Source organism: Ammospiza nelsoni, chromosome 15 (assembly GCF_027579445.1).
Source record: "Ammospiza nelsoni isolate bAmmNel1 chromosome 15, bAmmNel1.pri, whole genome shotgun sequence".
NCBI lineage: Eukaryota > Metazoa > Chordata > Aves > Passeriformes > Passerellidae > Ammospiza > Ammospiza nelsoni.
The window spans coordinates 11,635,660-11,648,063 of record NC_080647.1 but is presented as its reverse complement, the minus strand read 5'-3'; the positions used below and the strand labels follow the sequence as shown (position 1 = coordinate 11,648,063).

General features: G+C 39.7%; 1 protein-coding gene across 2 annotated transcripts in view; it reads left to right on the top strand.

The window, feature by feature from the left end:
* Positions 1 to 12,404, top strand: part of AMMECR1 (AMMECR nuclear protein 1) — a 96,992-nt gene that overhangs the window by 75,987 nt on the left and 8,601 nt on the right. For both annotated transcript variants that reach the window (XM_059482740.1, XM_059482741.1), the window contains exons 4-5: positions 4,994 to 5,108; positions 11,689 to 11,779. In XM_059482740.1, the coding sequence (XP_059338723.1) occupies positions 4,994 to 5,108; positions 11,689 to 11,779 (206 nt within the window). The remainder of the gene's footprint in view (positions 1 to 4,993; positions 5,109 to 11,688; positions 11,780 to 12,404) is intronic.

The window sequence follows — 12,404 nt, the reverse complement described above, 5'->3', positions numbered from 1 at the left end:
TTCCCTTTTCTTTTTATACTTTCAGTATCTTTGAAGTGTTTGCAAGCTTTTCTATATCCCATATACAAAGAAGAGTGGTCCTTGGAAAATGAAATTACTGACAAACATTCCCTATAGCCAAATAAACTTCATTTGAAGAAAAGCTGAGATTTGTATAGTATGCCTCAGCTGAAGAAAAACTGATAGTTGAGTAACACTTTGTTTTGGCTTTTTTCCTAACTGGCAATTACTTGATCTTAGGACATCCAGGGCTGCATAAATATTTAACTAGAAAGGCCATGCATATGCGTGCATGCATTTGGTATCTAAAAATAGTTTTCCTTGAACAGGATTCAATTCTGACTTTTTACATGGAGCAGACTCTGTGTGGAAAAATGAATGCCCTTTTATTGGCCAGCTAGAATTCCCCTTGCTTGGCACTACCTCTTTTCAGTACTATGTACTTCCATTTAGTCAGCAGCAATATATGTAATCTATTTCTGGGCATGAAGGAATAAAGAACAGATGGTCTAGGAAATGCTTTTACAATTATTGGGCTTTTTCTTTAAAAGTAGTTTTGAATGCCACTTAATTTTTCCAACTTCTTTTGCTGATTATTTCCAATTACCCTTCCTTAATTCTAAGTTTAACGTAAAAATTGTGGAGTAAATATTTTTTAAATGTGGTATTTAACATGCCAGATTTCATTAATTTTTCTAACAGAAGAATTCTAAGGCTATAAATATACAGACACATACAAATTCTCCTGTGCCAGATAAGAATGTTGATGACCCACAGTTACATGGTGACTTTTTTATTCTGAGTTCAGACCAGTGACAAGCCTTTGAGGAAAGCAGGCATTGCCTTGTCTTGTTTTGTGCTTGCTGGGAGTTGGTTACCAACAGGCACATGGCAAGTGCAGTGACATGGCAGGGGGGGCCCAGGTCTGAATTTCCATCCATCAGTGTTTGTGTAGTGTCTGAGTTGGATGGTAAGGGCCTGTAGAAACTGTTTCTCTTTCTTGCCCAAACAGGAATGGCAAAAGTAAAAGCTCATGCAAGGATTTTTTTCCTTGCTGACTGCAATGACATCTGCTGACACTTCTGAGAGTGATGCCAGTCTGTCAACCATTGACAGCTGAGACTTGTATAAAGTGGAAGCTGCCCTTGAGGAACCACTGGGCACCATCCACTTGTTCCACTGGCGCCATCAGAACAGTCATAGGTGGTGATTTCTTCACTACCCACAGAGATGAAGTTTAAACTCAAGGACTATGGCTGAGTTCTGAAGAGAATCATCTCTAATGCCATATGTCTCCTGCTAGCCAGGCATTGGGAAATGCAAAAATGAAAGCAGTTCATCTGTGAAGAAGTTTTACAGAGCTGGTGTGCTTTTAGGCTTTGCAGAGGTATCTGGAACTTACTGTAGAGTTTGGACCATGGTAGCAGTAATAGAATGATTGAGAAGATGACTGGTATTCTAACTGTAATACAGAGCATGATAAAACAGGTCTTGGTTTTTTAAGTAGTATGTGATGTCCAGACTCATTAGGAAAAGGTTACCAAGTTTTAAGGTAGTTATTCTAAAGCTGGCACCTGATAAAATTTTTGTTTCATAAATTTTGTTAGGAGACAGTATTTCATGTGTAGCTAATCAGTATATGCTTTCTTGTTGGCATTTCCCTTCAGTAGGTTTTGTTCCAGTTCCTGATTGTCAACACAAGTTTGTCCAGGTAAATTTATGTTTTACTTATGAAACAACAGAGGCAAAGCTATTTTGAAAGCTGGAAAGGGTCTGAAGAGAAGCCAGGGAGGATTAAAATCACAGCAATATCTGTGTAGAGCAGTCACAGTGGTGTCAGAGGCTGTTACTCAAATCTCTGGTCTTACTCTGCCTCACTTACCTCCAGCAGCAGGAGTTTTGAGACAGGATCTGTGCACCAGTGTCTGTAGCTGTGAAGGCGTTGAGGAGAAATTTTCCAGCGTGCTGTACAGATGGAATAGCACCTGGCAGTTCAGCAGGAGTTAGTTATAATTGAAATGGATCCATCATTTGATAGCAATATTTCAGTTCTTGTGAGGTGGTTACGTGAAGACAGGGTATTTGTGCCAGTGTCATTGCTGAAGAATGGAGCAGGGCAGCTGAGCTGGCTGCTCAGCATGTGTTGGGCACTGCATGGCACTGCTTTCTCTGGAACTGAGCCACTTGGCTGCCTCTGTGTGCCCGAGGCTTTTTCACCTTTGTGAGCCTTCCTGCTCCCAGTGTTCACTTGAAAGTTTCATACCCCAGCTTTTTACAAATATTTAAATATGTCATTGTTTCAGTCATCTTGTTTCAAATTATTAGCTCAGCATTTAGGTGGGGTAGCTGAGCTGCGGTGTCCTGCACAGGGCCAGGAGCTGATGATCCTGATGTGTCCCTTCCAGTTTAGGATATTCTGTGGTTCTGTGAGACATGGCTTACACAAGCATGGGATGGGGTTTGTTTCTGCACAACTTGAAGAATGTTAAATTACAGATGGTTTATCATCTAGCAATGCCAGTGCAGCAGATCTTCAGTGAGTGGGAATTTGCTGGAGACTTCTGCTGCTACCTTTGTGGGGATCAGGCTTACACCCACAGCACACAGACAACCCTTGCCTCAAAAAGTTGAAATTTACAGTAGATTTTTGCAGCTATAGGAGTTGGAATTCAAAGAGAAACTCCTAGTACCAAGTTGTGCAAAAAAGAAAAAAAATCTTTTGAAGGTTTTAAATTCTTGCATTAGGGAAAGTGTTTTGCTTGGTAAGATGGTTGCATAAATTTCAAGAAACAGATTTACATTAATATTAACAGTATCTGTGCATACAGTTGTTTGTGGGGATAACTGAATTTGTTGTTTGTTGATGAAATAATAATAATGCTTGTCTGTCTGGGTGCTTCTCACTAGAATGCTCACATACATTGGTTACGTGACAGGAGACCTCAGGGAAATGAGCCATCTGCAAATGTGCAAACCTGTTGTAGCAATGTATTTGAAGAGGATTAGAGGTTCCAATAATATTTTTTAATTAAAAAAGGGGGGTAAAAAGTTACAAGTGTGTATACATGAACTTACAAAATAAAATTCAGAAGAGCTTTAAAGTACAGTGATCCCATCCCTGACTCAAAATACCTAAGCTATAAATAACTGGATTCCTAGAGAGTATTCTAGGAAGGTACCCCTGGATATTTGCTGTGACCATGTTCTTATACTCACTCATGTTGCTAACTGCTCTTGGTAAGGACTTACTACTAAATAGACTTAAAGCTAGATGGACTTTTGGTTTGAGCTGTCCCTGTGTTCTGAGTGTTCCCCCTTTCACATATGTATGTTTATTTATTTTCACCACCATGTGAGGGGATTTGAGAGCTGAATTAGGTTATTGGTATTTTGGGATGTTGTTGGTACGCTGTGGCTATAGGAGTTATCTCTGATGTTGCTCTGAACACCAGAGAGCAGAGGATGGTAACTCTGCCTGGTTCCAGCAGTTTCAAAGCTGGCCTGGAAAATCCCATCAGCATTACCTGCTTTTGATACATCTTCAGAGGAAGTCATTAGTTAAATATCATAGGCCTTATGCTTTAAATCTCTTTAGTGTCCCCAGTTCTTCACAGGTCTGTGTAGAAATGGAGTCTGAATTCCAATACTATGTTGTGTTTTGTAATATCTGCAACAAAAATTTGCTTTCCCTCCACCCCAGAAAAACAAAGGTTCTATTTTAACTCTTCAGTTTATGGTATTAGTTCTTGATGGGAAACTATTTCTAGTTATACATATGATGATTTCCTTTAGTTGAACTTTACATGTTGTGGTTTTTTTCTCACGTGTCCTTACATGGTTTGCTGTTATGAAGTTCTTTTGCTCTTTATAAAAATTCTGGTGAATTCTGGTGCAAAGGCTGCAGCCATTATTCTAACACCTTGGCCATGGCTGTGATTATATCAGCTAAGGGGCACCCACTGGCTCTGGGCCAAGAAAAACAATTAAGAACAATCTGATTGTTAGATGAAACAATGGGACAGGTGAAGAGCTCGGTAGTATTTCAGTAAGTCTCTTAAATTCTCTTTACTCCTTTAAAAGCTCAGTTAGCAGGATCGCTGTTTTTGCTGGAGATGGTCATGTTTGTATTCACATCATATTTCAAAGCTTAAGAGAATAAAAGATTGAGATGCCATCCTCACATTAACCTTCCCTTTGCCAATTTAACTGGTTCTTAACCAAACTTATGCAGGTAGGTTTTACAAGTGTTCTTACTCATGTGTTGCTTGCTGTGTGTTTGCAGGCGTGCTGGCCTGTGCACAGGTAGCTCCCTCAGTGTGGGTTTTTCCCCAGTAGGTCTGTCTGTCTGTAGAATGGTATGTCATCCATGGATTAGCTGTTTGCAAGCTTCCCTGCTACTAATCACATCTGCTTTGCAGAACTTCCAAGTCCTGTAGGTTTACAGGTCTGTAAAGCCCTTGGATGTTTTCACTTTTTTAATATTCTCCTTTGCTAGTAAGCATGAATGTTAGTCTTTTTTAGAGAATATTCTGCTTGTTTGGGGTTTTTTTTTTCACTGAATAATTAAGTTCTACAATTTCATTACTGTATTAAGTGTTTGATCACTGCAGGCTATAGAACTTCCCCCCTTCACTTTGTGTTGAGAAGTTTAATCCTTTCTGAAAGGGATTTATAAGTTGCAAGTGGAGGAGGTATTGCTTTTGTAACTTTTTTTAAAAGCTTTCTGCTGTTGTAATAATAAGATTGTCACAGTAGCAAAGCCAGTTCAGGAAGGAATGACCCTCAGAACATCATCTGATTGGCCAGCCAAGAACCAAAACAAATGTCTAAGGAAAAAGCTGGAAATGTTGATCAGAGTGTATGTTACACTGGTGACTGGGTAATCAAACTGGTCATCATTTCATCAGGATTTTTTTTTCTCCTTTATACTCTTCAGATTAGATCCTTGAAATTAAAAAAAAAATCCTTTGAAATTCTGTTTTGTCTTCAACAGTGCCCTTAAAGATAGTCGTTTCCCCCCAATGACGAGGGATGAGCTGCCACGGCTTTTCTGCTCAGTATCTCTACTCACTAACTTTGAAGATGTGTGTGACTACATGGATTGGGAGGTAAGAATGTCAGATATCTTTCATGAAAATGAACATCTGTAGCTGAAGTAACACTGTTCAAATGATCTGCATATATTAGTGTAGCTGTCACTGTTTGTACTCTGTACACATGGGTATGTGCATAGATTCAAAAGACACTTTGATAAAACTGTTGTCACCTCAAGAGTCTGAGCCATGCAAATGGAATAAAGTTGTGGTTTTGCCCACAGAGGCGCTCAGAGTGGTCTGCATGGGTGTCTTGATGTCTGAGACTCCATCAAGGAAGGTGTTGTCTGAGCAAGGCTGTCCTGAGGTCTCATTTGCAGCATCTACCTGGTAGATCACTCCCTTGACTCTGGAAAGGGCTGTTCCAGTATGGAAGTTAACAGTCTGATGTGTACTTCCAGAAACAAAATGCACAAAATTGCAGTCCCAGAACAAGCTGCTTCATTTAGCTTGTAGATATATTCATCTTCCCCCAAACGTGGTTTACTTGCAGAGTGAGTGTCCTGCACAGCCCTCCCAAGGCCTTTTTACAGTGAGGCCACAGAAATCACTGCTCACATGCTGCTGACGCATGGAGCTGAATCTGCTCTAATTGCCAGGTTCTAGGAAACCTGCATGCATCCTCTTGGAACAGCAGCCTTAAAGAGATTGAAAAGCACATGCTGACGTGTGTATGACAGTGTATGCTGATGGAAGTGTTAGTCTGTAATGTTCTTTACCCAAATTATTTAGCATTAGATGCTTGCAGAAAACAAGGTACTTAAGATGAGCTCCTCATCTCGGTCATCATGTTGCGTTCCTCATTTCTCTTTGAATCTGTTTTTGAGTGGACATATGAAAAATTTTGAAATTGTCATAGAATTGCAGACATTATAATGCCAGAGACACCACAAAAGCTACAGTATTTGCCTTTAATGGTAACTTAGCCTGACTAAATATTTAGAACTTCTTAGGAGAAAAAGAGACTTTCTCTTGTATTTAGAGATGAAAAATGTACATTCAATAGCTTTTCCTTAAAGAAAAGCTGAAAGCAAAACCCAAGTTCAAAAATCCACTTTCCCTTGGAAAGACTGGTTTTAGCTTTGTTCCTTGGGCAACTGCTGATTCATAACTAATAGGAAAAAAGGGAGGCTTTTACTTTCTATGCACTTTCTATATTTTTCTGCAGAACTTGTGGGACTTTAACAACAGTGTAAGTAAGCATAGTGCTGAACTCTAGTGTTTCTGATTTCTGATTGATTTTATGGATTCTTACAGTTGTTCTTATTGGAAACCCCTGACTTACAAGGGAATAATGTAGGGGTCAAAAATATAAAAGGCCTTGTGTTGCTTAGTTGCTCTCTCCTATTTCATTTAAGGTTTTCTAGTGATGAGTTGTTAAAACCCTTCATAATTTCCTACAATTATAAGAAATGGTCACAAACTTGGTTTCCATACAAAAGGATCCAGAGGAGGAGAGTGACATATAAATATGAGATTATAAAATTTGTGGTTGTTAGTCCTTAAAAGAATGATTCATCATTGTGTGCCTGGCAGTGGGATAGCTTATGTCACCCATGTGTCTTTTAAGAGAGCTGCAGTTATGCAATATTAATGGCAAAAGGACATTTCAGGATGTCTAGAGTGTGATGTAAAGAGTCTGCATCTGTCATGCTGGGATCATCCTGAAATACATCAGCCTAGGTAGGAGTCCCTGCTTTTGTAGGTGTGCTACTGATGATCTTGTGGGAGCCAGGTCAGCAATTCGCTGACACAGGTCACAGTATTTCAAAATTACCAATTCAGACAAGTCAGTGCTTGGAGAGACTTGGAGACAATGTCATCTGAAGTCAGGAGTGAAGCTGTCTGAGACAGCTCAGGGGAGTGTCTTCTCTGTGCTGAAGCAGAGTGATGGATGTTTTCTCACATTAAAAAATTACCTTCCCAAACAAAATAAATTAATATTTCAGCTGTAAAAAGCAATGTGAAACCCTTTAGTGGCAGAAACTTCCATCAAGTAAACAGAGATTCACACAGAGATCTGTGTGAATTCACTGCTGTTAGTTCCCTCATGACTTCTCATATGACTGCATTTTCATCTTTTATAAAAGTAATTAAAGGACACATCTTTAAAGGACCACTTCAATACCATGTTCACAAGGATGCTTCCTGAAATACAACTTAGCATTCTTACATACCTGTGACTTTGTCTGAGTTGCAGTGCTGAGCAGATGTAGGGCTTGGAAAGGAACACTGGGAGTGTAAGAGCTGCATCTCCAGTTCTGCTTCTCAGAGCCCATGACAGACCAGTGTGGCCCAGTTGCTGCTGGGATGTTGCTGCACAGTTGCACAGCCTTTCCACCTCAGAGAAATGGACAGCAGGAAAAACTCACACATGTGAGGGTTTTTGGTGATACTACTGCTCTTTTATTAAAGATCAGACAACAAAGGACTAGTTACAAGATAAGTCATAAACACCATTTATTTTTAAACATGTGCTATTGACAGCAGTCATTCCTTCCCTACATAAACTAATTCAGAACTGCTGATTCTGATCCTCTCCTCATTTTTTATTAGGAGATCCTAAAGCATTGCAATTGTATGTAATTATAACAAAGAACTTTTTTGCTAGACTTGAGCAGTAGCTCTTTCTTAAAATACTTTGAGAGAGCTCTTGGCCCCAATGTTGCTGTTCTTCAGTCAAGTAAAATCTGCAGAACTGTACATGCTGTCTTGATACAAAAGGCCTTTAACCTGTGTGCACTGGTTTAAATATTAGCTTAAATAGCTGTAGCCAGTAATGTTGCCTGAAAGGCAGTTTTTCATTGTTGACAAAGTGGGTATATTCAGGAGTTGTGGAAGTTCTTTCCTGCCTGCAAGTGCAGCAACACCAGTGGCTCTCAGCTTCTGTTCTGTAGAACTGAGAAGAAAGTCTGGATCTCAATATGTTATTCTCTTTGGACAATATGGAGTGATTCCATGTATGTAAATGAATTATTATGCTTGACATGAAATAGAGAACAAACCTCCTGAGGAGTCTTTTTCCCCTGTTGTTAAATCAGAATGTAGTATTTAGATGCTACTAAAGATGGTCAGAAAGAAGCCAGCATATTTACTGCAAATGTGGGGCTAAAAAGCTGTGGGATTGAGCTAATGCCAAGTGGGATCAGCTTCAAGAAAGTAGCAATAGTCAATTAATCTGAAGGTTTCCATTTCCAAAACATTTGTGTACAGTTATTTCCATAGTATTAGTCAGGTAAATAAAGGGGAAAGTTACTGTTGTGGTATCACAAGGAATACTGTACAAGTTCTAGGTCAGCTTTTTTTGTTGGAAAAAAAGGAAAAAACCTTTTTTCTAGTTTGGTGCAGAGGTTGAGCTGGCAAAAGAAAGGCTATCCCTAACCCAGAGCAGGGTGTCACAGTGCCACTGGCACATGGGCATGGGCTGTGCAGCAGGTCTGGGGTGCACAACACAGAAAGTGAGTGGACAAAAGGAACAGGCAGATGCTTGTTCCTGTCACCAGGGGGGTGTTGCACTGCTCCAGGTCTGGACCATTCCATGTGGGTTCTCTGTAACAGGCTCTTTGTTACCTGCTTTAATGTATTTCTGAACAACTGGTTTACAATTAATTAATCTTAAACTAATTAGTGGTGATTGCATGCAAATAGCTTACAGATTTCAGTGCAGTAGATATAACCAAGCAGAACCATTATTTGGATGATAATTTACTCCACAGAGGAGTCCACAGAAACTGAAATGTCAACAAGGCCTGATGTTGAGGTGCTTATCCAAATTCCCCATGGACAGTCTAATGAGAATAATGTTATTTCTTCCTCTCAGTGTGGTTGGAGAGTCAGTCCAAAAGGAACAAATTAATGAACTGTTTTTGGAGCCTTGGGGCAGAACAGTCCATCAGGAGAGGTGCTTCAGCTTTGCTGTCAGAGGGGGCTTTGGAACCATTTTTTTCTTAGATATATAAAGAGAGAGGTATTGTGGGCAGTAATCTGGCTAGTGCCATAGGCACTTGGCAAAACAATAAATGTGACATGTACATGTTTTCTCTCATCCCAAGGTGTATGGGAATAAAGAATAATGTGTGTAAATGAATATGAATGTGTTTAAATACACAACAAAGTCTTAAGTTTTGTAAAGGTAATTTCAGAAGTAAAATAATGTTGTTTAATGCAATCCTTAGATGTAATGAAATATCTATTAATTTAATTGATATTGTCACAGAACCTAATTTTAGATGGCCTCTGGCCACTTATACAACTGATCAGATAGAACACAGTATTTCATGCTCTAAAACTCCATAGAAATATTTCTATTGTCAGGGATTGTTTTTTGCCTGTCTCTCTCCTTGTCTTGCTTTCCTCTCCCAATAGCAACAATTTAAATGGGTTCTTATCCACGTGGGAGGCTGAAGCAGCAATTGTGTGGTCCCTTTTCAGCTCCAGAGGTACCTGTAGGCATTTGTTTCCCTAATGAATGGTAATAGGTGAGGCAGAACTCCAGCTTTGTTGCACAAGATTGGTTTGTTTTTCTAAACTTCACAGACAGCTGCTGTTGTTCTGCAGAATGCTGCCTGTAGTGCATCAGTATTTTTAGTCTGAGCAGCAGACCTGAGGCTGTGTAGGAAGGTGTTTGCTGGTCCTGGTAGCAGGGCAGCTAATGCCATCCACAGACCCAGCCCCTACCTCCCATCTTGGAGAGGGCTATTTTGGGAAATCTCACAAAACTTTGCATCAGTTGAACACCAGTCTCTTGAGGAAAATAAATTCCACACTGTGCCCATGCCAGTCTTAGTGTGGATCATTTTTACTTTGCTTGTGTGTGGCTTCCATTTATTTAACTCAAGCCTGCTAGCTGGAATGGAACAATGAAAAGCTGTTTGTCCTGCCCGGCTACACTGTTGGAATTCATGCTCCACAGGATGCTATGAAATTCTCCCCTGCTGTACATCCCTTTTTCTACAGACATGGGCCTAAAAGTCCATTAAATTGGTTAATGGGAACCATCCAGAGCATTGATGCAACTTGAATGTTGCATCATACTTCAATGCATCACTAAGTGCTCCTGGTTATTATGCAAAGCATTGTGTAGCATTTAGAATCTTATATTCTGCAGGATTTAAAGGTGTGAAAACCCTGGAAATATTTAATCTTACACAGTTACAAAATCACCAGCTGCAGAAACTTACTGGTTTGGGCATAAACTCTGTAGGCTGTTTTCAGCTTCTAACAATTTCATTTTACTTTCAGGCCTTTGGGCTTATAATTGTATCTTCTGAGTATACAGATTTAATCTCTCTGGTGATTATATATATCAATGTAATGAAAGTTGGGGTTTAGGAATGTTTGGTAATGAAATAATATGTTAAAAGTTACAGTGAATTAAATTTGTTAGTCACAAAGTTACATTTTTCCTATTTATGAACAATGTTAGATTCGTAGGGAAGAATGGTTATGGCCCTGGCCAGCTACAAGGGACTCTTCCTCCCATTTCCCCTGCTCATATCATATATAAAGAGTGAAAAGTTTAAAAATTAAAGTCTTAATATAAGAAAATATGTTAATTGAAGAAGTGGTAGAGCTTTGTAAATATTCCTTGTTTGGTTTTTGACTTCCCTGCAGTTATGATAAAGTAAGTAAATTGTTACTGGAGAAAATTTTACAGCATTTTTCAATTAAATTTGTGTCCTCAAGGATGTGCCACACCAAACAACGTGATATCCTTTTAAAACATTGACTCATTTTCACATGCAGTGTTGAGATTCAAATGGAAATAACATCTTGGTTATGTGGGCATAAAAATGTCCATCTAATAATGCTTTGTGTTTGTGCACAGAATTCAAAAGCAGCTGAAAACCTTCTGGCAATGGAATATCTTTTATGGCCTGATCCCAGTGCAGGTACTCTCCACAGAATTACTGTAACCTGAAAACAGGGGCCTTAAACAATGCCCTGGAAATGTGCCCAGCCTCTTGGTTCTTTTTCTCCTAATATGTTTGGCATTTTGATTTTTATCTGCATCCAGCTCCTTGGTATTAGTAATACTGGTTTCTGTGCTGTCATTTTGTCACCTTGCAGTTCTTAGTAGCTCAGAAACAGGAGTTTGAGGCTGGGTACTTTATAATATTTCCATTTCCTCCTCATATATGAGGTAAAATTTTGAAGGCTCCAGGCTCGAGTCCATAGTGTGACAAATCTTTGATCGTTCAGTTGCTGCTTTGAACAAAATTAATGCTCTTAATTGAAGCCTCATGAGATTTGGCAGCTGTTTTGCCTGCAGATTATAGCTGGTGACCAGGTGATTTTATCAGCAACAACAATGGTGACAGTGTCAGAGGAGACAGAACAACTTTAGCTCCTCAGCTGGATTTCCTCCAGCCCAGGAATGAAGCTCTGTGGTGAGGAGCAGAGGAACATCCTGTGTACCTGTGCTGCTGCTGAGCTTTCATGGCAGTAAGTGAACACCTCTCCAAAACATGCCACCCGCTGCAGGGCCTCCTCCTTGAAACTCTGTGAAATGCTGTTAACCACTGTTCTGGGTTTCACCATGCCAGTTCCCAGGCTGTCTCTGTGTGATGTACTAATGGGTGCCAATCTCTTGCAGGTGGGTGTGCATGGCATTAGAATAGAGTTCATCAACGAGAAAGGATCAAAGCGCACGGCCACCTACCTGCCCGAGGTTGCCAAGGAGCAAGGTCATTGTTGCACTTTATTTCCTATGATCTGGTGAAGAGTTTAACATTCCTGTAAATCTAAAATGCAGTGTTTGACCTTGCACTGATGTCACATGATGGAGCAGTGTTTAATTGTAAGAAGACTCTTATATAAAATGCCAATTACATGCCTGTGTCAGTCTCCTAGTGGGCTTCAGTAAACTGTAGCTGATTTTTGAGCCAGTCATAAATGCATGGAGCTATAGGGAAATAAAATGTGGAGGAATGGTACAGTGCAGTCAGCCAGGCTAACAGCTGTTAAAAGCTGCCAATTTCTGTGTGGCTGCTAGGCTGGGATATGAGGGAGATGCAGAAGCTCTGGTTAGCATTGGGATGGCTGGGTAATTATCTTAATCATTATTTATTCCTGAATCCTGATGATCAAGTTGTTTTTCAGTTAGGTGCTTTCTGCTAGTACTCAATTCCTGTTACAAACACTGACTTCCCAGGGTTTTTGTTGAATGGAAGGAAATTATTTTCAATATGGAAGTACAAAAGAATGTTGTTAAAAGTCCTTTTAAGAGAGACACAGACTTAAGTTTGTGAATTTAAAAAACTAGAGTAGATTTTGTTGAACAGTCTTTTTCTGACTCTGAACACTCATTTT